At 36.9% G+C, this 27,041-nt stretch overlaps 1 protein-coding gene across 2 annotated transcripts in view; it reads left to right on the top strand.

Annotated features, from left to right (window-relative positions):
* SEPTIN11 (septin 11) overlaps positions 1-27,041 on the top strand; it is a 147,705-nt gene that overhangs the window by 90,189 nt on the left and 30,475 nt on the right. For both annotated transcript variants that reach the window (XM_007495792.3, XM_007495791.2), the window contains exon 3: positions 5,602-5,797. In XM_007495792.3, coding sequence (XP_007495854.1) covers positions 5,602-5,797 — 196 coding nt within the window. The remainder of the gene's footprint in view (positions 1-5,601; positions 5,798-27,041) is intronic.

Here is a 27,041-nt window from a genome sequence, read left to right as displayed (position 1 = left end):
TACAGTTAGGGTCGATTTTCCATTTGTCATCCTTCTTTGTATCTTTGTGTGATATGAGTAGGCAAACTACATCCTACTGGGCAAAGCAAGTTGCAGTCAGCCCTCAAGTGAAGAACAATATTTAAAGCATATATGTATTTTTAACATTATTTTCTCTTTAAATTGAGTACCAAATTCTCTTCCCACCCTTCCCCCACCCGAGAAGACAAAGCAAAATGACATCAATTATTCATGTGCAGTCATGCAAGACATATTTTTATATTAGCCATATTGTCCCCCCAAGAAAAGGGTAAAAAAATAAAAAGAAAGTGAGAAAATTATTCTTTAGTTTGCACTTCAGAGTTCCTATGAAGGTGGATGGCATTTTTTTTATCATGAGATCTTTGGAATTGTCTTGGATCATTGTCTTGACCAGAGCAGTCCTGTCTTTCATAGTTGATTGCCATTATTGTGCACAATGGTCTTTCTTGCAATACTTTTTACTTCACTTTGTACCCGTTCATAGAGATCTAGCCATATTTTCTTTTTTCCAAAACCATCTCCTCATCATTTCTTACAGTGCAATGTAATTCCATTACATTCATATACCACAACTTTTTCAGCCATTCCCTAATTCATGGACATCTCCTTAATTTCTAATTCTTTGCCACCACAAAAAGAGCTGTTATGAATATTTTTATAGATAGAGGCTCTGTGGTATAGACCTAGTCTATTTTGCTGGGCCAAAGGCATAATTCCACACTGTTCTCCAGAATGGTTGGACCACTTCATAACTCTACCATCAATTTATTAGTGTACCTACCTATTTTCCCTTGTCCTCTCTAGCATTTGTCATTTCAGATAGAGGTGAGGTACAATAGTGAGCAATAGTGACCTAGAACTTTTTTCATATACTTATAGTTTTGTTTTCTTTTTTTTTTTTAAACCCTTATCTTCTGTCTTGGAGTCAATATGTGTATTAGTTCCAAGGCAGAAGAGTGGTAAAGGCTAGGCAATGGGGGTCAAGTGACTTGCCCAGGGTCACACAGCTGGGAAGTGTCTGAGGCCAGCTGTGAACCTAGGACCTCCCATCTCTAGGCCTGACTCTCAATCCACTGAGCTACCCAACTGCCCACAGTTTTTTTTTTTCTTTTGAAAAATGCTGCTTTGACCATTTATCAGTATCTTATTTTCATAAATTTGACTGAGTTCCCTGTATATTTGAGAAATAAAGCTTTTGTCTCTGGATACTTGCTGTAAAATTTTTTTGTTTTTACTTTATTGTATATGGTACTTTTTAGAAAAATGTAGTTTCCCTAACTATCACTTTTTATTATTGTTTTATCTGAAATCATGAGTGCTCCCCTTGCCATTTTTAATTCAGCTAAAGCATAACATATTCTCAACTCTTTCATTTCATAATTTTCTATATGTCTTTCCATTTCAAGTGTGTTTCTCAACATATTGATTGGATTCTGATTTCTAATCCGTTCTTCTATTTATTTCCAATTTATGGGTGAGCTCATCCCATTCACATTTAGAGTTATGGAATATATATAACTGTATTTTATGTATACTGTATATATACTAATTTTCTTCTGTTAATTCTTCTCTGTCTCATTTTTTGCTTCTGATCACTGACTTTTAAACCACCCTGTCTCTGTATCTATCATTTTTTCCCTCATTTCCCTATTGGGTAAAATAGATTTCTATAACCACCTGAGAGTGTGTGTGTATGTGTATTTCCCCCTTTGTATCATTTCTAATGAGAGTGAAATTTAATCATTTTCTGCCACCTTCCAAACTCCCCACCATTTTCCACTCAACTATAAAAGCTCTTCCTTGCTCTCCTCTTTTATTTGAGAAAATTTTTTCCATTCTGCCTCTTCCTTTTCCTTTTCCCAGTATATTCCTCTTTCTCACTCCATTTAAAAAAAAATCATCCTAACATAATTAACCCACATTCATGCACTCCTTCTAAATTCCTAATAATGATAAAGTTCTTAGAGATTCTATGTATCATCTGCCCATGTAGGAATATAAACAGTTTAATTTCATTGAGTTATTTATGATTTCTTTTTTTTAACACTTTTCTTGAATCTTCTGTTTGAATGTCAAATTTTCTATTCAGTTATATTCTTTTTATCAATAATGCCTGAAAAGTCATCTGTTTAATTAAACATCCATTTTTCCCCCTAAAAATCATACTCAGTTTTGCTGACTAAGTTATTCTGGGTTGTGATGCTAATGTCTTTGCCTTCCAGAATATCATATTCCAAGCTCCTTTAATCTGAAAACCCCTAAATATTGTGTGATCCTGATTATGAGCCATGGTATTTGAATTCTTTCTTTCTGGCTGTTTGCAATATTTTCTCCTTGTCCTTAGAGATCTGGAATTTAGCTATAATATTCCTGGGAGTTTTCATTTTGGGATCTCTTTCAGGAGTTGATAGGTATAGTATTTCAATTTCTATTTTACCCTCTGGCTATTGGGGCAGTTTTCCTTGATAATTTATTGAAAGATGATTTCTAGGGGCAGCAAGATTGCTCAGTGGTTAGAGAGGTAGACCTAGAAATAGGACGACCTAGGCCCAAAAGAAAGAAGAATAATGTATGTCTAGGCTCTTTTTTTGATTATGGCTTTCTTTTTGGGGGGGGGGAAAGTATTCTAAGTATTCTAAGACAGAAGGTCTAAGACAGAAGGTTAAAAAGAAAAAAAGAACTATTGATATTGATTCTAAGGCAGAAGAAAAATAAGAGCTAAGCAGTGGGGATTAAGTGGCTTGCCCAAGGTCACACAGCTAGGAAGTTTCTGAGGCCAGATTTGAATATTTGCCTCGAGATCTGGCTCTCTATCCACTGCCTCCTAGACCAACAATTCTTAAATTGTCTCTCCTAGATCTATTTTCCAGGTCAGTTGTTTTTCTGATGAATTATTTCCAATTTTCTTTTCTTCTTCTATCTTCTTCTTTTCTTCGCTTTTATTTTATTGTTCCTTGATGTCTTGTGCAGTCATTAGCTTTTACTTGCTCAGTTCTTAGTTTTAGATTTGAACTCAGGTCCCTGTGACTTGAGGTTCAACACTTTATCCACTATATGACCTGCCCTTTCTTATCTCTTTCAGAAAGTCTTGTTGGGCTTGGGTCCAATTAACATTTTTCTTTGAGATTTACTTATAACTGTTTTCAAGTTATCTTCTTCTGTCTATATTTTAATATTTCCTACCACCATAGTAGCTTTTTATGATGAAGTTATTTCTGTGTTTGCTCATTTTTCCAGCCTTTTTCTTGACTTTGAACTTTATGTGAAAGTTGGGCTCTGTTCACCTGCAGTTGGGGTAGCACTATTCCAAGCTTAAGATTTTTAATATGCTACTATTTTTAGAGCTAGTTTTGGGATCTGCAAGTTTCTGATGCTTTGAAAATGTTGTGATCCAGGAAAAGGGTTGGTTACTGTTCTCTTGGTCTTCACTCTTGTCTTTATCCAAGAAGGCCTTCCACCCCCTCATCTCTGTAGCCATAAACACTAGCTCTCCTCTTGACCCTAGAACTATAATCAGGGCCCTTGCTATTCTGCATCCACTTTGTTAGTGCTCCTTTTTTTTCCTGGCACTGTGGCCCAGAACTGTGTCCTTACCCAAGGCAAGAGTTGCCAGTTGCCAGCTGTAACCAGTATCAACACAAGGTTCCTTGAATCTCTTTCTGACCAATTGTTCTGCTCCTTACCATCTCTGGGCTGAGAGCCCCTGAAGCTTATACTGCTGCTGTCATCATAGCCACCTCAAAGGCCCACTACTGATACAACTATGTGGGTCACCATGTCATAGGCCCCTTCTGTGACCTTCTTTGTTGTCTTAGATTGAAAAAATGTCTCATTCTTACCTTGGCTAGGGGGAGCAGATTGGCTCTGTAGCTCAAATTTTATTTGAGGAGTTATTTTAGTTATTCAGAGGGGAATTTGGGGATAATATATCTGTACCACTGCCTGCACTCTCATCTTGGCTCTCCCTACAATAGTTACATTTTTACATAAAATTTTATTGTATTTTAAAATGTGAAGACCATTCTCAGATCATTAGACTATACCAATGGTATAGGGGGCAGTGATGGCAAAACTTTTAGAAATGGGAGTTCCAGGCCCTACCTCCACTGTACCCTTCTCAGACAGAGAGTGCCCACCTCAGTCCAAGTACCATGCCCTTTCTCCACAACATGCTGGACATACCCCATCCCCCCCCTTACCTCACAGGGGAAGGAAAAAGCACATTGAACTGCTGGACAGAGGGAATAGGTGAAGTGAGGAATGTCCTCAGCTAGTGTAGAGAGGGGGAGGGGAGTGACCCCAGCACTCTGCTCCCCTCCAGCTCTGCCAACTATGAGCCACCCACCTTACCTCTGTGAGCTCTCATTGGACTGCTGGGCAGAGTAGTAGGTGATATGAAAAAAATGTTGTCTGGCACAGTGGAGAGAGAGAAGGGAGTCCTGTCTTTCTAATAACAAACTTTGGGGGGATGGGGAGGGAGGATGACTGAGCACCCACAGAGAGTGTTCCACATGCATGCCTTCTTTGGTTTGTCATCACTGGCACAAGGGGACCTCTGGTGTAGGAAAGCATTTTCTTTAGTAGGTACTTTAAAGTAATTTTATTTTAAAAATATTTTTCCATGGCTACATGATTCATGTTCTCTCTTTCCCTTCCAGAGATGATAAGCAATTCCACTGGGTTTATACATGTATAATCATGAGAAACATTTCCATATTATTCATTTTTGTAAAAGAGTAGTCTTTTAAAATAAAAACTCCAGGGGGCAGCTGGGTAGGGGGCAGATGGGTAGCTCAGTGGATTGAGAGCCAGGCCTAGAGACGGGAGGTCCTAGGTTCAAATCTGGCCTCAGACACTTCCTAGCTGTGTGACCCTGGGCAAGTCACTTAACGCCCATTCCCTAGCTCTTACCACTCCTCTGCCTTGAAACTAATCAATAGTATTGATTCCAAGACGGAAGGTAAGGGTTTAGAAAAAACCACACACTTGCTTTTTAAGTTGATTTTATCTTCACTTTTATAGGATTGTACACATTTTGTAGTTTCAAAAATGTTATTCTACTTTGCAGCATGATAGTGTCAGAAAATGTTTATTTCAATATAATAACATGATCTACTTTTTTTTTTGGTCCATATACTTTTCAAAAAGTGACAGAAAGAGAAATATTGCATGGCAGCACATATAGGAGGGAGAGGAAGAAAGGTGCTGAGATTGAAGTCTGAGGAAATGCAGTTTAGTGTGACTGACATTTAAACGGTCTGAGCTTGAGTTTCCTCATCTGTAAAATGAATGATTTATCCCTAATCCTCCAAGCCCCAACTTCCAGCTCCAAATACTGGGATGCTCTTATCCTAAATATGGTAGAGTTGTGAAATATGCTTATTATCTATAGATAATCTTGTAAGTACTTAGGGTTCTTCCAGGCCTAAAGCATCATCCTTTCTGTTTAAGACCCTGGAGTCGACTAGTCATCCACCTGAAAATAATATGAATGTCGAAGGAAGAACCTTGGAGATTTGGATAAAGGCAAAGCTAATCAGATATCTGAAGGACCTGATTCTATTTTGTTTATATGTGCAGGTGAGACGGGCATTGGTAAATCAACATTAATGGATACTTTATTCAACACCAAGTTTGAAAGTGACCCAGCTACTCACAATGAGCCAGGAGTTCGGTTAAAAGCCAGGAGTTATGAGCTTCAGGAGAGCAACGTACGTCTGAAACTGACCATCGTTGATACTGTAGGATTTGGAGACCAGATAAACAAAGATGACAGGTAAATTTATGGATCTTTTGGGATTGATATAGGGGTTCTGGAGGGCTATGGATAGGACGGTCTCAGGTCCTAGAGTCTCTGGCTCTGGTACTTGAGTCCCTGGAGTAGTTTATAAGACAATGTGGTTATCCTGTGAGATTATCTTCCCCTGAGAATAGTGCCAGGCTATATATATTCTGAGATTCCTCACCTCATCTGTTGTGGGAGCACTTAAGCAGAATGACAGACTTGGCTTTAATCTACCCAACACTTACAATTCATAAAGGCACCTGGAAGAAATCTCAGTGTAAAAGACAAGGCATTGGACTGGAAGCCAGAATTCCTGAATTCTACCACCCAGTAGCAAGTGCCCACTGATTTGTTCAATTCACTGAATCTTTTCTTAGCTCTAAAACTGGGTTTTGAACTACATTATCTCTTAGCTTTCTCACAAGCTTTCATGATTTGGTAGGAGAAGTCCATGGAAGAGAGGATCATAGAAGAGTTGTACTGAGCCAACTGTCTTTCAAATGCTAGTATTGTTGGCATACAACTCTGATACTCTCACTGTGAAGGTAAAGCTCTGTAATAAACCTCTTAAAGGAATTGTCTACTGCTCTGGAATCTGACACTTGTTAGATGTTCTAACTTACCTTCTAACTAACTGCTTCTTGATCTCTTCCCCTTATTCTTTTAGTGGAGATTGCCATATTATGGGACTATGATGTATCTAAAGAATAAATGAATGAGCCTGAACTCAGGACCCATGTGAGTTAGATTAGGATTGTCTTTTCAATATTTATAAAACAAAAGGTTCTGGAGCAAATTATTTCACGAATTGAATGTCTTGAGAATTCCCTCTAACTTATTATAATGCTTAGCACACTGTAAGTCCTTAATAAATGTTTTTTGTCTGACTCCCTGTAGAATCACCATTGCTTCTTTTTTGTCTCTTGGATGAATATAAACTCCACTGTTTGGATTTCAGCCAAATTGGTGATGCATCTGGAGAGCAGATGTTACCAGGATCCTACCTGAAGCCTCTCCCTTGTAGTACAGAGCTTAGCACTTCAGGGTCACCTGCTCACAGGGAAGTGACAGCTATAGCAAGATTTTCTCTGATATCATTGTTAACACACTGGATGCTAAAGTAAATTATTAAAAATGTATGTTGAGCAAGGCATGATTAGCCTACTTTCTGAAAAATAAACTTATTTTAAGGACAGGAGCTATTATTTATATGTAAATGGAAGTTGTTAATCTTACCTACCTACTCCCTAAAGCAGGTTCTTGGAGGATTTTTTTTTTAGAATCATATTCTTTTTTTTCTTTTAAGGTTTGAAATAAATTTTTATGTTGACATTATGAAACATTTTGTCATGGATATGAATCACGTTTTTTCATAATCTCACTAACATTTTAGGATTAAAATTCATTGTTAGTCTTTTTTTTTTTAGTTTTTAAACATTATGTTATTTGGTCATTTTCATACATTATTAATTGGAAACAGAGATCATTTTCTTTTCCTCCTCCCCCCCTTCCTGCTACCCCTCCCCTAGCCGACGCATGATTCCACTGGGTATCAGGTGTGTCCTTGCTCCAAACCCATTTCCTTGTTGTTGATATTTGCATTAGGGTGCTCATTTAGCATCTCTCCTTAATCATATCCCCTCAACCCCTATAGTCAAGCAGTCGCCTTTCCTCGGTGTTTTTATTCCCACCATTTATCCTCTGCTTAAGGATAGTTTTTTTTCTCATAGATCCCTGAAGATTGTTCAGGGACATTGCATTGACACTTATGGTGAAGTCCATTATGTTCGATTGTACCACAGTGTTTCAGTCTCTGTGTACAATGTTTTCCTGGTTCTACTCCTTTCGCTCTGCATCACTTCCTGGAGGTTGTTCCAGTCTCCATGGGATTCCTCCACTTTATTATTCCTTTTAGCACAATAGTATTCCATCACCAACATATACCACAATTTGTTCAGCCATTTCCCAATTGAAGGGCATCCCCTCATTTTCCATTTTTTTGCCACCACAAAGAGCACAGCTATGAATATTCTTGTACAAGTCTTTTTCCTTATTATCTCCTTGGGGTACAAACCCAGCAGTGCTATGGCTGGATCAAAGGAAGCCCTTTGGGCATAGTTCCGAATTACCCTCCAGAATGGTTGGATCAATTCACAACTCCACCAGCAATAAATTAGTGTCCCCACTTTGCCACATCCCCTCCAGCATTTGTTACTTTCCTTTGCTGTCATGTTGGCCAGTCTGCTAGGTGTGAGGTGATACCTCAGAGTTGTTTTGATTTGCATCTCTCTGATTATAAGAGATTTAGAACACTTTCATGTACTTATAAATAGTTTTTAATTTCTTTAACTGAAAACTGCCGATTCATGTCCCTTGCCCATTTTTCAATTGGAGAATGGTTTGGTTTTTTGTACAACTGGTTTAGTTCTTTATAAATTTGAGTAATTAGACCTTTGCCAGAGGTTTTTTTTTTTATGAAGAATGTTTCCCAATTTGTTGCTTCCCTTCTAATTTTAGTTACATTGGTTTTGTTTGTATAAAAACTTTTTAATTTGACGTAGTCAAAATTATTGATTTTACATTTGTGATTTTTTTTTCTATCTCTTGCTTGGTTTTAAAGTCTTTCCCCTCCCAAAGGTCTGACATGTATACTATTCTGTGTTTACCCAATTTACTTATGGTTTCCTTCTGTATATTCAGGTCATTCACCCATTTTGAGTTTATCTTGGTGTAGGGTGTGAGATATTGATCCAAACCTAACCTCTCCCACACTGTCTTCCAATTTTCCTAGCAGTTCTTATCAAATAGTGGATTTTTGTCCCCAAAGCTGGGGTCTTTGGGTTTGTCATAGATTGTCTTGCTGAGGTCATTTACCCCAAGTCTATTCCACTGATCTTCCTTTCTGTCTCGTACCAAATTCTTTTGATGACCACTGCTTTGTAATATAGTTTGAGATCTGGGACTGCAAGGCCACCTTCTTTTTTGTGTTTTTTTTTCATTATTTCCCTGGATATCCTTAATCCTTTGTTCTTCCAAATGAACTTTGTTATGGTTTTCTCTAATTCAGTAAAAAAGTTTTTTTGAAGTTCAATGGGTATGGCACTAAATAGATACATGTAGGATGGCCACTTTTATTATGTTAGCTCGTCCCACCCATGAGCAATCAATGTTTTTCCAATTATTTAGATCTAGTTTTAATTGTGTGGAGAGTGTTTTGTAGTTGTGTTCATTGTCTCGGGTAAATTTAAATGGAATTTCTCTTCATAATTCTTGCTGCTGAACAAGGTTGGAGATATATAGAAATGCTGATGATTTATGCGGTTTTATTTTGTATCCTGCAACTTTGCTAAAGTTGTTGATTATTTCGACTAGCTTTTTGGTTTATTTTCTAGAATTCTTCAAGTAAACCATCATATCATCCACAAAGAGTGATAGCTTGGTCTCCTCATTGCCAATTTTAATACCTTTAATTTCTTTTTCTTCTCTAATTGCTACTGCTAGTGTTTCTAGTACATTGTTAAATAATAGAGGTGATAATTGGCATCCTTGATTTACTCCTGATTTTATTGGGAAGACTTTTAGTTTATCCCTATTGCAGATGATGTTTTCTGATGGTTTTAGATATATACTGTTTATTATTTTTAGGAAAGGCCCTTCTATTCCTATACTTTCTAGTGTGTTCAATTGGAATGGTTGTTGTATTTTATCAAAGGCTTTTTCTGCATCTATTGAGATAATCATGTGATTTTTGTCAGTTTGCTTGTTAATATGGTCAATTATGTGGATGGTTTTCCTAATATTGAACCATCCTTGCATTCCTGGTATAAATCTTACCTGATCATAGTGGATAACCCTTGTGATGACTTGCTAGAGTCTTTTTTCTATTATTCTACTTAAGATTTTTGCGGGGGCAGCTGGGTAACTCAGTGGATTGAGAGCTAGCCCTAGAGACGGGAGGTCCTAGGTTCAAATCCAGCCTCAGACACTTCCCAGCTGTGTGACCCTGGGCAAGTCACTTGACCCCCATTGCCTAGCCCTTACCACTCTTCTGCCTTGGAGCCAATACACAGTATTGACTCCAAGACGGAAGGTAAGGGTTTAAAAAAAAAAAAAGATTTTTGCATCTATATTCACTAGGGAGATTGGCCTTTAGTTTTCTTTCTCTGTTTTTAACCTGCCTGGCTTTGGGATCTATCATAAAAAGAAAACCCCTTTTTGGCTTATTCTGTCAAATAGTTTGTATAATATTGGGATTAGTTGTTCTTTGAATGTTTGATAGAATTCATTTTTGAATCCATCTGGACCTGAGGATTTTTTCTTAGGGAGTTCTTTGATGGTTTGTTCAATTTCTTTTTCTGATATGGGGTTGTTTAGGTAATTTATTTCTTCTTTTAGTCTAGGCAATTTATATTTTTGTAAGTATTCATCCATATCACCTAGATTGCCATATTTGTTGCCATATAATTGGGCATAGTAGTTTTTAATGATTGCCTTAATTTCCTCTTCATTAGAGGTGAGGTCTCCCTTTTCATCTTGGATTCTGTCAATTTGGTTTTTTTCTTTCCTTTTTTAATTAGACTGACTAGTACTTTGTCTATTTTATTTGTTTTTTCAAAGTACCAGCTTCTAGTCTTATTTATTAAATGAATAGTTCTTTGACTTTCAATTTTATTGATTTCTCCTTTGATTTTTAGGATCTCTAATTTAGTCTTCATCTGAAGATTTTTAATTTGTTCACTTTATAGTTTTTTAATTTCCATGCCCAATTCATTGACCTCTGTCCTTCTTTATTTATATATGAACTCAAGGATATAAATTTCCCCCTAAATACTTCTTTGGCTGCATCCCATCGGTTTTGAAAGGATGTCTCACCATTGTCATTTTCTTCAATGAAGTTATTAATTGTTTCTATGATTTGTTCTTTAAGTAGCTGGTTTTGGAGAATTGTATTATTTACTTTCCAGTTAATTTTTGATTTATCTCTCCATGTACCCTTACTAATTATTATTTTCATTGCATTGTGATCTGAGAAGGTTGCATTTATTATTTTTGCCCTTTTACACTTGTTTGTAATCTTTTTGTGCCCTCATACATGGTCAATTTTTGTGAATGTAGCATGTGCTACTGAAAGAAGGTGTCCCTTTTTGTCCCTCTTTATTTTTCTCCACATGTTTACTAACTCTAATTTTTCTAAGATTTCATTCACTTCTCTCACCTCTTACTTATTTATTTTTTGGTTTGATTTATCTAGTTCGGATAGAGGAAGGTTCAGATCTCCCACTAGTATAGTTTTTCTATCTATTTCATCCTTGAGCCTCTCTTGTTTCTCCTTTAGAAATTTGGATGCTATGCCATTTGGTGCATACATGTTGAGTACAGATATTTCCTCATTGTCTATACTGCCTTTTATCAGGATGTAATTACCTTCCCTATCTCTTTTAACTGGATTTATTTTTCCTTTGGCTTTGTCAGATATCATGATTGCGACTCCTGCCTTCTTTTTATCAGTTAATGCCCAATAGATTTGGCTCCACCCTCTTATTTTAACCCTATGCGTATCTGCCTTCCTCATGTGTGTTTCTTGTAGACAGCATATGGTAGGGTTTTGGATTCTAATCCACTCTGCTATTCACTTGCGTTTTATGGGTGTTCTTTCTATTCACATTCAGAGTTATGATTACTAGCTGTGTATTACCCAGCATTTTGATTTCTACTCCTGTTCCTGCCTTTTCTTCTTTCACTATTTCCTTCTACACCAATGTTTGTTTTTAATCAGTCCCCCTAGTTCCCACCCTTATTTTACTTCCCTTTCTACCCCCTCCCTTCTTATTCCCTCCCTTATTTTCCCATGTAGTCTTTTTAAAATTTCCCCCCCACCCTCTCCCTCCCTTGTACTGCTTCCCTCCTCACCAGTCCGTTTTTACCCTTCTACTCCCCTATAGGGCGCTAATCTATTCTCTTCCCCAATGGATTGGATTGTTCTTCCCTCTTTGTGTCAGTTTCAAAGTAGGTAAGAGTTGAGTATTTCCTATCACCAACCTCTTTACCCTTCCAGGGTATTGATGTTCTCCCCCCTCCCACCATGAGCTTCTTTGTGACATATAAATTTACCCCCATTTGTTTCTTACCCTATTTCTTTTAGTATTAACCTCTTTTTTTTTTTAGCTCTGGTTGTGTATATGTGTATATATATATATATATGTACATATATATATACACATATACACACACACGTATATGTATTTATGCATGCATATATCTATATACCTATTTATGTCTTGTCCTTTCATCCTATAGAGTTTGTCACTGTTCCCTCTAAGTGTAATTCTTCTAGCTGCCCAGGTGAAAATAAGAGTTTTTAAGAGTTACCAATGACCTCTTTTCTTTTAGGGATACATATCATTTTAACTTATTGAGTCTCTTAAAAATTTTTTTTGTTGTTGTTTTGTTTTTCTTTTTTCCCTCTTTTTAAATTACCTTTTGATGATTCTCTTGAGTTCTGTGCTTGGACATCAAATTTTCTGTTCAGGTCTAGTCTTTTCTTTATGAATTCTTAGAATTCTTCTTTTGTGCTGAATGACCATACTTTCCCCAGTAAGAATATAGTGAGTTTTGATGGGTATTTGATTCTTGGTTTTAGACCTAGTTCCCTTGCTTTCCAGAATATCATATTCCATGCCTTTCAGTCCTTCAGTGTGGATGCAGCCAGATCCTGCGTTATCCTCACTGTGGTTCTGTGTTATCTGAATGACTTCTTCTTGGCAGCTTGTAATATCTTTTCTTTGGTCTGATATTTCTTGAATTTGGCTATAATATTCCTGGGTGTTGTCAGTTGGGGATTAAGTACAGGAGGTGATCTGTGGATTCTTTCAATCTCCACTTTTCCCAATTGTTCTAGGATATTGGGGCAGTTTTCCTTAATAATTTCCTGTAGTGTTATGTCCAAGCTTTTTCTTTTGTCATGGTCTTCTGGTAGACCAATGATTCTTAAATTGTCTCTTCTCAAACAATTTTCTAAATCCTCTATTTTGTGAATGAGATGCTTCATATTTTCCTCAATTTTTTCATTCTTTTGGTTTTGTTTTATATTGTCCTGCTGCCTTGTGAGGTCACTTAATTCCAGTTGTTGTATTCTGGTTCTTAAAGACTGGATTTCATCCCTGCCTTTTTGGTCATCCTTTTCCTTCTGGTCTCATTTTCTTTGAAGGCCGTCTTTCATCCTCTTTACCTCGTCTTTCATCTCCTTTGCCTCATCTTTCATCTCCTTTCCCTCATTTTCCAGGTGGTTGATTTTGGCTTTCAAGACACTATTTTCTTGTTTTATTTCAAGTGCCTCTGTTTCCAGATGACTTATCTTAATTTTTAAGTTCTTTTCCCAATTGTATTCAGCCTCTCTTAATTGTGTTTTGAATTCTTCCAAAGCCTGTATCCAATTCTCTGGGTTTTCTGATTTATCGTTTGCTGATATTTCCCCCTATGTTCTGTTTTCTGAGTAGAAGCTGTCTAATGTAGTTTCTTTCTTCTTTTTCTGTTGTTTTCTCAAATTCACCCCCTCTTTACTCCCTGTATTTGTCTGTGCTCTTTCTCTTCTTATTTTTTTGGTTTTGGGGGCTTCTGTCAGTCTCCCCTCTTGGAATTTTACAGGAGATCTCTTGGTGTAGTCTCTGGTGGGGGGTTGTTAGGGTTTTAGCTTCCCTGTCCTCTGGAGGTTTTTGATTGGATTAAAGTCCAGCAGTCAAGGAGGATGGGTGGGGAGCCTGGGCTTCCCTGAATTCTGGAGACTTTTGATGGGATTAAGTTCTGCTTAGTTGGGCTGGGTATGCTCTGTGTCCAAAACTTCTTGGAAGGCTGGATCAAATGTGGACCATTTCCACAGCTCTGGCCAGGCTGCCAGCTCTATGCTCACTCTCTCGCTCCTTCCCCGCCATCTGTGTTAGATGCTCTGAACTTGCCAAGGCCCTGTTTGCAAGGTATGTCCTTCAGACCAGCACCTTTGTCTGCCCAGATGTTCCCACTTTGGCTGGAGTCTCAGCACTCTGGGTGGGAGGGGGATGGGTCCTGGGACCTTCCTTCTGTCTTCCCCTTAAACCCGAGTGTTCTCGGATTCAGGCTTTTTGGGGGGCGTACCTTTTGAATTAAGTCCAGCAGGACGGTTCCCTGGTTCTGTCTCGTTGTTAAGTTTCATTTTCAGTCCCCTGGGAGCATTCAGTTTGTGATCAATTAGGAAGGGTATTCAGAGGTCTGAACTTCTGCTCCTTCTAGGACGCCATCTTGACTCTTCCCCCTAGAATCACATTCTTTTTTTTGTTGTTGTTGTTGTGAAAGAAGACATTTATTTAAATTAGAGAAAAAATCATTGAGGAAGTAGCATAAAGAATTATATGCTTTCATCTATATTCAGAATTCATCAGTCCCCTCTATAGTAGTGGATAGCCTATTTTATCTCGAGTTCCTTGGAATCATTCTGGATCCTTGCATTCCTGATAATAGTTGTCATTCACAGTTGATCATTGAACATTATTACTGTTGCTGTATACAATGTTCCCTTGGTTCTGCATCACTTCCTATGTGTCTTTCTTTCTTTTTTTTTTTAAGTTTTATTTGGTCATTTCCAAACACTATTCATTGGAAACAAAGGTCATTTTCTTTTCTTCCCTCCCCCCTCCCACCACCTCTCCCATAGCCCATGCACGATTCCATTGGGTATCACATGTGTTCTTGATTCAAACCCATTTCCATGTTGGTGGTATTTGCATTAGAGTGTTCATTTAGAGTCTCTCCTCAGTCTTATCCCCTCCACCCCTGTATTCAAGCAGTTGCTTTTCATCGGTATTTTTACTCCCACAGTTTATCCTCTGCTTGTGGGTAGTGTTTTTTAGATCCCTGCAGATTGTTCAGGGACATTGCATTGCCACTAATGGAGAAGTCCATTACCCTCGATTGTACCACAATGTATCAGTCTCCATGTACAATGTTTTCCTGGTTCTGCTCCTTTCGCTCTGCATCACTTCCTGGAGGTTGTTCCAGTCTCTATGGAATTCCTCCACTTTATTATTCCTTTTAGCACAATAGTAATCCATCACCAACATATACCACAATTTGTTCAGCCATTCCCCAATTGAAGGGCTTCCCCTCATTTTCCAATTTTTGGCCACCACAAAGAGCACAGCTATGAATATTCTTGTACAAGTCTTTTTCCTTATTATCTCTTTGGGGTACAAGCCCAGCAGTGCTATGGCTGGATCAAAGGGCAGACAGTATTTTATCGCCCTTTGGGCATAGTTCCAAATTGCCCTCCAGAATGGTTGGATCAATTCACAACTCCACCAGCAATGAATTAGTGTCCCTATTTTGCCACATCCCCTCCAGCATTCATTACTTTCCATAGCTTTTATGTTAGCCAATCTGCTAGGTGTGAGGTGATACCTCAGAGTTGTTTTGATTTGCATCTCTCTGATTATAAGAGATGTAGAACACTTTTTCATGTGCTTATTAATAGTTTTGATTTCTTTGGCTGAGAACTGCCTGTTCATGTCCCTTTCCCATTTATGAATTGGAGATTGGCTTGATTTTTTGTACAATTGATTTAGCTCTTTGTAAATTTGAGTAATTAAACTTTTGTCAGAGGTTTTTATGAAGATTGTTTCCCAATTTGTTGCTACCCTTCTGATTTTAGTTACATTGGTCCTAGAATCACATTCTTATCAGTTATCTCATTATAGAAAATGTAATGATCAAATATTGTGCCAAATTTAAAAAACAAACATAACTTTTCAGCTCAGATCACTCTTTTTAGAAGCTTTGCATGCCCCATCAAGTCACTGTATTACTTTGCTTTAGCAAAATGAGGTTAAGCACCAAAACAAAACTCAACTGTTTTTTTATTATAGGAAATGAAGAATTTTGTCTAAAATTCATTAGCTTAACAACTTTGGGTGTAAAAGTCTCTTTAAAATAAGTTACCCACTTGTTCTGTTTAACTTTGGACAATTAGTTTCACCCCCTATCCTTTATTTTCTCATATGTAATCCTGGAGTCATAAACTATTAGAAATTATCTTGCCTGATCCTTTTATTTTATAGATGAGGAAATAGAATTCCAGGGGGTTCAGACACTATTTTTTTTAAAGCATTACCTTCTCTCTTAAAGATAATACTAAGTATCAGCTCCAAAACAGAAGAGCTGTAAAGGGCTAGTCAACTGGGGTTATGTGACTTGTTTAGGGTCACAGAGCTAAGAAGCATGTGAGAACAAATTTGAACCCAGGTTTCCAACTCCAGTTCTGACGCTCTATCTATTGTGCAATCTAGCTGCCCTGGATTTTCTACCCAGCATCACACAACTAGCAGACTTTATGGCCAAGAATAGAACCTTTGGGTTCCCATCCTTTTGTTGCATATTTACTTCAAATTGGGTGATCTCTAAGGTCTTTTCTAGCATTAAAATTGTTCTTTTTATTTATTTATTTATTGGTTTATTTATTTGTTTTTCCATTTGAATAAGTTTATTTAGTCAATTTAGAACATTATTCCTTGTTTACAATAATCACATTTCCCTCCCTCCCCTCCACCAACAGCCCGCAGCCAACGCCCACTTTCATTGGGCGACTTGTGACCTTGATCAGAACCTATTTCCATGTTGTTGATGTTTGCACTACCATGTTCATTTAGATTCTAAATCCCCAACCATATCCCTACGACCCATGTGTTCAAGCAGTTGTTTTCCTTCAGTGTTTTTACTCCCACAGTGTTTCCTCTGAATGTGGATAGTTGTTTTTCTCGTAGATCTCTCCGAGTTGTTCAGAATCACTGTATTGCCACTAATGGAGAAGTCCATTACATTCAATTTTACCACAGTATATCAGTCTCTGTGTACAATATTCTCCTGGTTCTGCTCCTCTCACTCTGCATCACTTTCTGGAGATCATTCCAGTTCTCATGGAATTCCTCCACTTTATTACTCCTTTGAGCACAATAGTATTCCATCACCAACATATACCACAATTTGATCAGCCATTCCCCAATTGAAGGGCATTCCCTGATTTTCCAATTTTTTTGCCACCACAAAGAGCACAGCTATGAATATTCTTGTACCTGACTTTTTCCTTATTATCTCTTAGGGTACAAACCCAGCAGTGCTATGGCTGGATCAAAGGGCAGATAGTTTTTTAGCGCCCTTTGGGCACAGTTCCAAATTGCCCTCCAGAATGGTTGTATCAATTCACAAATCCACCAGCAATGTATTAATGTCCTGATTTTGCCACATCCCCTCCAGCATTCATTACTTTTCTTTGCTGTCATGGTAGCCAATCTGCTAGGTGTGAGGTGATACCTCAGAGTTGTTTTGATTTGCATTTCTCTGATTTTAAGAGATTTAGAACACTTGTTCATGTGCTTATTAATAGTTTTTAATTTCTTTAACTGAAAACTGCCTATTCATGTCCCTTTCCCATTTATGAATTGGAGATTGGCTTGATTTTTTGTACAATTCTTTTAGCCCTTTATAAATTTGAGTAATTAGATCTTTGTCAGAGGTTTTTGTTATGAAGATTGTTTCCCAATTTGTTGCTTCCCTTCTAAATTTGGATGCATTAGTTTTGTTGGTACAAAACTTTTAAATTTAATGTAGTCAAAATCATTGATTTTACATTTTGTGATTTTTTTTTCTATCTCTTGCTTGGTTTCAAAGTCTTTCCTTTCTCAAAGATCTGACAAGTATAGTATTCTGGTGGAGGGTATGAGATATTGATCCAAACCTAATATCTCCCATACTGTCTTCCAATTTTCCCAGCAGTTTTTATCAAAAAGTGGGTTTTGGTCCCCAAAACTGGGATCTTTAGGCTTGTCATAGACTGTCTTGCTGAGATCATTTATGCCAAGTCTATTCCACTGATCCTCCCTTCTGTCTCTTAGCCAATACTAAATTGTTTTGATAAACACTGCTTTATCGTATATTTTGTGATCTGGAACTGCAAGTCCTCTAGCATTAAAATTGTATGTGTCTATGATTGTAATGGTCTAGACTCTGAAGCCACTCCTTTTATCCAGAAACAGTCATTGAGCATATCTTTTTTTATGAAGTGTCTTATATGAGTGAAAGGTAAGTGCCAGGATTTTCTTCATTTTCAGAAGTCCATCTACAAATCTGGCTTTTGGTTGTTGCTTAAAAGTCTTCTGAATCACTTTCCCCCTGCCCCTCCCAAATGTACCAGCCTCACAGTTAGAATAATAAGGAATTGTTCAGCTGAGTACCAGTTCTTTTTTATCTGCAGAGCCAAAGGCATATCAGTATGTTTTTTCAGTATGTTCTATATAATTTTGTGTTAATAACTGTTATTTTATTTGGGGTCAAAACTGACTAAATGTATGTATTTTTATTAAAGTGAGGTTGAGCTCTGCTGTTAATAATAAGCATTTAATACTAATTCCATGGAAAGAATACTCACATGTAATTGTTTGTAGGCCACAAATGATGTTATGCCTTTTAAATTCTAGTATATTCAGTGGTGGACCCAGAAGGCTGGAGAATATATCCTTCTTCCTTCTCTACTCAGGGGTCCCTCTGCTCTGGAACCACACACATGATCCTTTTTGAGATCAGTTCTCTTTCCTTTTTAGAAATCCTTACCTTCTCTCTTTGAATCGATACTTAATATCTGATAGAAGGGCTGTAAAGGCTGGACTTTACCAGGGTCACACAGCTAGGAAGCCTCTGAGGCCAGATTTGAGCCTAGTGCTCTTTCCACTGTGCTACCTCATTGCCTGAGTTCAATTCTAAGGGAAAGTGGATTTTTAGGTCAGACTTCTTTTCAGTCATCCTTTACTTCTTTAACCCCCATACCAGCACCTTTGGGTGCTTAAAGCTTAAATATCAGCTCGTGTCTTGGGTCTCATATAAAGATGAGGAATAGAAAGATATTCATTGTAGAATGTCAATCAAGGGTGGGACAGATATTTATTCTTTTAATGTATACCAAAGATACATTAAATACCTTGGCTTTCCTTTTCACTCTTCTTGATGGTAGTCTCAAGATTGGCATTTGGAAGCAGCCCCAACCTGAGGCTGAGGTTCACCTAGATAGGACATATGCTTTAATTGCCACACATTTGTCAATTTGCCACTTTTACTGCAACAAAGGGGTGGTCTATCCCCTCTTACCCCCTCCACTCTTGGGGAAGGGCATATGACCTGTTAAGAATCCAAGGAAGAAGAAAGCCCCAAAGTATAGTAAATCTTTTTTTAAGAGACTACATAGTGAGTATACCTTTAAGGACCAGCTTATCTCAGTGAACTATGGTTTAAGTTATTACTTTTAAATTTCTTGACAGATTGCATAATCTTCTTGTATGTGTATCACATACCTTTTTTCTCATTGTTCACTACCAACCCAAATTCTTGGGACATTGTAACAAATAATTTTTTAGAGATACCCTTTATCAAACTCTGTGTCAGTAGCAGTTATTTATGCCCTATTGAGTTGAGTATGGAGAGTTCATTCCTACTTATGTTGGAGCTTAGGAGGTCATATTTAGGATTCAGGAAGCTAATATATAAAGATGTTCTCGAATTATGAGTAGCATGTGAGAGTTGTAGGGAAATGCACTAATTAGGTTTTTGTTTTAATACAATTTTTTCAGTAAACAAAAATGTCTTAATAAGAATAATAACTAGAATTTATATAAATATTTAAGGTTTTCAAAGTGCTTTGCAAATATCTTGATCCTCATAACAAATTTGGGAAGCAGGTGCTGTTATCATTCCCATTTTATAGAGAAGGAAATTGAGTTTCAGAGAAGATATGTGACTTGTCCAGATTCATACAGCTATTCTGTCTGAGGAATGATTTGAAGTCAGCTCTCTCCTCTCTCTGACTCCAAGGATATTTTATACATTGTGTCACATAGCATCTCCCCATTGAGGGAAGAAAAAAACCTAAACTCCAGTGATGTGTATTGTACAGTCTTTCAAAGTTGTTTATCTTAACAATGTTGTGATTTTATGAATTCTTCTCTTGGTCCTGTTCACCTCACATCAGTTCATATAAATATTTCCAAGAAATAATGAAACAATCTCTTTCACCATTTTTTTTAACAGCACAGTAGTATTCTGTTAATTCACATATAATCTTTTAAGACATTTTCCATTGCAGACACTCCCTCATTTTCCAGTTCTTTGTCAACACAAAGGACATCTGTAAATGCTGGTGAAGCTTTTAATTGTTCCAAGACCCTGCTCAGTTTTTGATAGACGTGACCAAGGAGTGGTAGATTTACTTTTTTTTTTTTAAGAGGAAGTTAAAGGCAGAGAAGATGGCAAGAACCTGGTGCAATACACAGTAGCTAGATAACCGCTGGGTAATCAAAAGTGGAATACTTTGTCAACAATGTTACAAAGTGCTTTATCTTATCAGTTTTGAATTTCAGTTTTCCTAAGAGGAGGCAGGGGAGGCAGGGGAGAGGTCACACAGAAGTTTCTTACTTATTCCAGCGCTGGGACATATGTGAAAAATGTAGATTCAGGATAAAGAAGGCAAGCTTACACTTTAAAATGGAGAAAATAGGGACTTCCGTGTAAACATGGTGGCAGTCTAGATGTAGGACTCTTCCTCTCCTCACCACCTACCAATATAGACTACCTCAAAAGGCCAAAAACAGCAAATTCATATGAATGAAGGGACTCTACAGTAGGGCGCAACATTCAAGATACATGGGATTATTGCATGTCCACACCTTATAGTGAAAAATCTTCCACCAAAACACGATCTGATATACCCTCCCCCACCCCACCTAAGGAGCGAGAGTCAGAGCTAGCTCATGCTAGAATCAGTGAGTGAGCTAGGGGCATGTCTAGAGCAAGTGAGGGGCATCTCTAGGTCCTTAGGTGACTGAGGCCACCAAAGACTTACCCCTGAGAGCAGCTAGACCTGAAACCCCAGCAGGCGGAAGAGTGCAGATCGTGGGCATCTGTAGGGAGATAGCACAGAGAAGGGTAGCAAATAGTAGAAGCTGCAGAGACTCAAGAGGTGACCTCAGGCAAAAACCAGGCTCCTTAGCTCCATACATAGAAAGCCTGCCCTCCTCACTCAGATTTCTGAGTTGGAAAGGGAAGGAAAAACCACCATAGTAATGGCAAACAGTGCCCACGGACAATTTACCAACACCACGAAGAACAAGAAGAAGGGTTTGACCCTGGATAATTTTTACAGAGGAAAAATCCAGACTACAGAGGAAATAGCATAAGTCTAGAGGTCCTGAGGCTCAGGGTCTGTCTGCCCAAGTATGATGTCACAGTCAGATAAATGAGATGAGAGGCACCGTGCATTCAATCCACATACACAGGCATCACACACAGTGCTCTGCCATGGTATCAATGTATGTTGATTATATTGGTTTTTGGTACACACACACATAATCAATTCTCTATATGTGTGACATTTTACAGTTTGATTGGATATTATCAAATTATCTAAACAACACTTTTGTGATATTACTACAACAAATAATTCTGTGATCATTCACTAGGTTTCTACAACACTCTGTGATAGATATGATTAATATGAATAAAACCATTTGTAGGTTAGTACCCCTTGACCTGCTGAGAGGATCATTGTACTTTTAGTCAGCCTTCACTATCCATCATAATTGCTTGGGAGATGAACAACAAAACATATTCATATCTAGATATGAGGACTTTAGGCAGACCAATTTTGGGGTTTTCCTCAATTTACATGTTCTGTTTTTCTTGTGTTACTTTGAGATGCCTAGTGACTCAGCTTGCCTTGACAATAACAGTTTAAATGACAAGAACTCCCAACTGGAGAAATAGCTGGAAGCCATGAAAAGCAGGATAGACCAAACTGAAAAGGAAAACCAGTCCTTAAAGACCAGAATTAGGCAATTTGAAAGCCAATGATCTTGCAAAGCAGCAATAATTAATAAAGCAAAGTCAAAAGACTGACAAAATAGAAGAAAACAAAATATCTCACTGACAAGATGACAGATCAGGAAAACATCATAAAGAGACAATTTGAGAATCATTGATCTACCTGAAAACCCAAAAATAAACAGAAATCTTGACACCACACTACAAAATTATCGAAGAAAACTGCCCTGATGTTCTTGAACAAGGGGGAAAAATAGACATTGAAAGAGTTCATACTAAATCCTCAAAAGAAAACTCGAAAGAATATAATTTCCAAATTCAACAACTTTTAAGCTAAGGAAAATTTTTTACAAGAAGCCAAAAAGAGACAATTCAGATATCAAGGACCACCAATCAGGATTACACAAGATCTGGTAGTTTCTACACTAAAGGACCACAAGGCTTGGAATATGATATTGAGAAATTATATGACAAATTGAGAAAGGCAAGAGAATTGGTTCTTCAACCAATGATCACCTACCTATAAAAACTGACTAAATAATTCCAGGAGGAAAGTATGGACATTCAAAATAGAAAATTTGCAAGTATTTGTAAAGAAAAGTCCAGAACTAAGTGGAAAGTTTAATATCCAAACACAAAAATCAAGAGAAACATGAAAAGGTAAATAATAGAGGTAAAGGGGGGAAATGATTTATTTTTATTTAAACTTTCTTCTTTAAGGGCTTCAATAAGATCAAATTGTTTATATTACTATAGGGGGGAAATGTTATTTGTAATGCTCAAAAATTATATTCACTATTATAGTAATTAGAAGACTCATTCACAGGAAGAGATTGGGGGTAATAAGTGGTATAAAAAGGGAGGGGGGAATAGAATATGGCACCAAGAGAAACTTGAAGAAATAAGATAAATAGGATAAGAATACTATTATAAGAAGGAGAGGAAGAGAGTGCTAATAGGTAATGCTTAAACCTTACTCTTAGTGAAATCAGTTCTGAGATGGAAGAGCATCTAGATCCATTGGGATCTTGAATTCTATCTTATCCTACAGGGAAAGTGAGAAGGGTAAACTAAGAGGGGTTGGGGGTGGGGAGTACAGAAAGCGAGGGGGGAGGGAACTTAACAGACCCTAACAAAATAAGAAGGGAACAAAAAGGGAGAGGGCAGAAATGGAAGCATATTAGGGTTGGGGATTGGGGGACTGATTAATAACAAACCACTAATTTAAAATGATATAGCAAAAGAAGAAAGCACAGAACTAGGAGAGGATATCAAAATGTTGGGGAATACACAAGTGGCGATCATAACTTAGAACGTGAATGGGATAAACTCACCCATAAAATGAAAAGAAATAGTGGAGTGGATTAGAAACCAAAATCGTACCATATGTTGTCTACAAGAAACACACCTGAGGAAGGTAGATACTCACAAGGTTAGAAATTGAGAGAAAGAAGGCAGGAGTTGCAATCATGATATTTGACAAAGCCAAAGTAAAAATAGACCTGATTAAAAGGGATGGGGAAGGTAAATACATCCTGATAAAAGGCAGTATAGACAATGAGGAAATATCACTAGTCAACATGTATGTACCAAATGGTATAGCACCCAAATTTCTAATGGAGAAACTAATCAAATTGAAGGATGAAATAGATAGTAAAACTATACTACTGGGAGACCTGAACTTATCACTATCAAATCTAGATAAATCAAATTAAAAAAGAAAGAGGTAAGAGATGTGAATGAAATCTTGGAAAAATTAGAGTTAATAGATATATGAAGAAAAATAAATAAGGACAAAAAGGAATACACCTTCTTTTCAGCAGCACATGGTACATTCACAAAGACTGACCATGTCATGGTCATAAAAACATGGCAAACAAATGAAGAAAAGCAGACATAATAAATGCAACCTTTTTAGATCATAATGCAATATAAATAATAATTAGTAATGGTACATGGAGAGCCAAATAAAAAATTATTTTGAAATTAAATAATATGATTCTACAACATTGGTTAGTTAAACAACAAATAATAGAAACAATAATTTCATTGAAGAAAATGATAGTGATGAGACATCCTTTCAAAATCTATGGGATGCAGCCGAAGTAGTACTCAGGGGGGAAATTATGTCCTTGAGTTCATATATTAACAAATTAGGGAGGGCAGAGGTCAATGAATTGGACATACAAATCAAAAAACTTGAAAGCAAACAAATTAAAAATTTCCAGATGAAAACTAAATTAGAGATCCTAAAAATTAAGGGAAAAACAAATAAAATCAAAAGTGAAAGAACTACTGAATTAATAAGTAAGCCTAGAAGCTGGTTTAAAAAAAAAAAACAGACAAAGTACTGGTCAATCTAATTTAAAAAGGAAAGAAGAAAACCAAATTGATAGTATCCAAGATGAAAAGGGAGACCTCACTTCTAATGAAGAGGAAATTAAGGCAATCATTAAAAACTATTTTGCCCAATTATATGGTAACAAATGTGGCATTCTAGGTGATATGAATAATAGTTACAAAAATATAAATTGCCTAGATTAAGAGAAGAAGAAATAGAATTCTTAAATAATCACATATTAGAAAAAGAAATTGAACAAACCATCAAAGAACTCCCTAAGAAAAAATCCCCAGGGCCTGATGGATTCACAAATGATTTCTATCAAACATTCAAAGAACAACTAATCTGAATACTATACAAACTATTTCATATAATAAGCAAAGAAAGAGTTCTACCAAATTCCTTTCATGACATAAATATGGTACTGATTCCAAAGCCAGGCAGGTCAAAAAACAGAGAAAGAAAACTATAAACCAATCTCCTTAATGAACATAGATGCAAAAATATTAAATAGAATACTAACAAAAAGACTCCATCAAGTGATCACGAGGATTATTCATTATGATCAGGTGGGATTTATACAGGAATGAAAGGATTGTTCAATATTAGGAAAACCATCCACATAATTGACCATATCAACAAGCAAACCAACACATATCACATGATTATTTCAATAGATGCAGAAAAATCCTTTGACAAAATACAACACTCATTCCTATTGAAGATACCAGAAAGTGTAGGAATACAAGATCCTTTCCTAAAAATAATAAATAGTATATATTTAAAACCACCAGCAAACATCATCTGCAATGGGGATGAAATAGATGCATTCCCAATAAGATCAGGAGTGAAACAAGGATGCCTATTATCACCTCTATTATTTAACATTGTACTAGAAACACTAGCAGTAGTAATTAGAGAAGAAAAAGAAATTGAAGGTATTAAAATTGGCAATGAGGAGACCAAGCTGTCACTATGTGGATGATATGATGGTCTACTTAATGAATCCTAGAGAATCAACTAAAAAGCAAGTCAAAATAATTAACAACTTTAGCAAAGTTGCAGTATACAAAATAAATCCACATAAGTCATCAGCATTTCTATATATCTCCAACATATCTTAGCAGTAAGAATTAGAGAAATTCCCTTTAAAATCACCTTACACAATACAAAAGACTTAGGAATATATCTGCTAAGACAAACACAGGAACTATATGAACACAGCTACAAAACACTTTCCACACAATTAAAACTAGGTCTAAACAATTGGAAAAACATTAACTGCTCATGAGTAGGACAAGATAACATAATAAAAATGACCATCCTATCCAAACTAATTTACTTATTTAGTGCCATACCCATCAAACTACCAAAAAAACTTTTTTACTGAATTAGAAAAAAAACAAACAAAGTTCATTTGGATGAACAAAAGATCAAGGATATCCAGGGAAATCTTGAAAAAAAAAAGTGAAGGAAGGGGCCCTAGCAGTACCAGATCTCAAACTATATTACAAAGTAGTGGTCATCATCAAAACAATATGGTGCTGACTAAGAGACAGAAAGGATCAGTGACCTCAGCAAGACAGACTATGATAAACCCAAAGATCCCACCTTTTGGGACAAAAATCCACTATTTGATAAAAACTGCTCAGAAAATTGAAAGACATTATGCTACAGATTGGAGTTGGATCAACGCCAAGGTAAACTCAGAATGGGTGAATCACTTGAATATAAAGAAGGAAACTATAAGTAAATTAGGTGAACACAGAATAGTATACATGTCATATCTTTGGGAAAGGAAAGATTTTAAGACCAAGCAAGAGTTAGGAAAAAATCACAAAATGTAAAATAAATAATTTTAATTACATTAAATTAAAAAGTTTTTGTACAAACAAAACTAATGCAACCAAAATTAGAAGGGAAACAACAAATTGGGGGGAAATCTGACAACGGTCTACTTACTAAAATTTATAGAGCTAAATCAGTTGTACACAAATCAAGCCATTCTCCAATCGATAAATGGGCAAAGGACATGAATAGGCAATTTTCAGTTAAAGAAATCAAACGTATTAATAAGCACATAAACAAGTGTTCTAAATCTCTTATAATCAGAGAGATGCAAATCAAAATAACTCTGATATATCACCTCACACCTAGCAGATTGGCTAACATGACAGCAAAGGAAAGTAAAGAATGCTGGAGGGATGTGGCAAAGTGGGGACATTAATGCACTGCTGTTGGAGTTGTGAATTGATCCAACCATTCTGGAGGCCAATTTGTAACTATGCCTAAAGGGGGCTAAAAGATTGTCTGCCCTTTCATCCAGCCATAGCAATGCTGGGTTTATACTCCAGAGAGATAATAAGGAAAAAGACTTGTACAGGAATATTCATAGCTGTGCTCTTTGTGGTGGCAAAAAATTGGAAAATGAGGGGATGCCCTTCAATTGGGGAATGGCTGAACAAATTGTGGTATACGTTGGTGATGTAATATTATTGTGCTCAAAGGAACAAGGAACTGGGACCGGTATGACCTCCTGGAATTGATTCAGAGTGACAGGAGCAGAACCAGGAGAACATTATACACAGAGGCTGACACTCTATGGTACAACTGAGTGTAAATGGACTTCTCCTTTAGTGGCAATGCAGTGATCCAGAACAACTCAGAGGGATTTACAAGAAAGAACACTATCCACATTCAGAGGAAAAACTGTGGGAGCAGGAACACCGAAGAAAAACTGCTTGAGTCCATGGGTCTAGGGGATATGGCTGGGGATGTAGACTCTAAATGAACATCCTAGTGCAACATCAACAACATGGAAATAGGTTCTGATCAAGAACACATGCAATACCCAGTGGAATTGTGCATCGGCTACAGGAAGGGTGGCAGGAGGGAAGGGAAGGAAAGAATATGATTCTTGTAAACAAGGAATAATGTTCTAAATTGACAAAAAAAAATTTAATTAATGAATTAAATGTGTGTGTATTAAAAAAAAAAAAAGAACCAGGAGAA

Source organism: Monodelphis domestica, chromosome 6 (genome assembly GCF_027887165.1).
Source record: "Monodelphis domestica isolate mMonDom1 chromosome 6, mMonDom1.pri, whole genome shotgun sequence".
NCBI classification, from domain to species: Eukaryota; Metazoa; Chordata; class Mammalia; order Didelphimorphia; family Didelphidae; genus Monodelphis; species Monodelphis domestica.
Note: the sequence above shows the minus strand (reverse complement) of the source record. Positions and strands in the feature narration are given on the sequence as shown.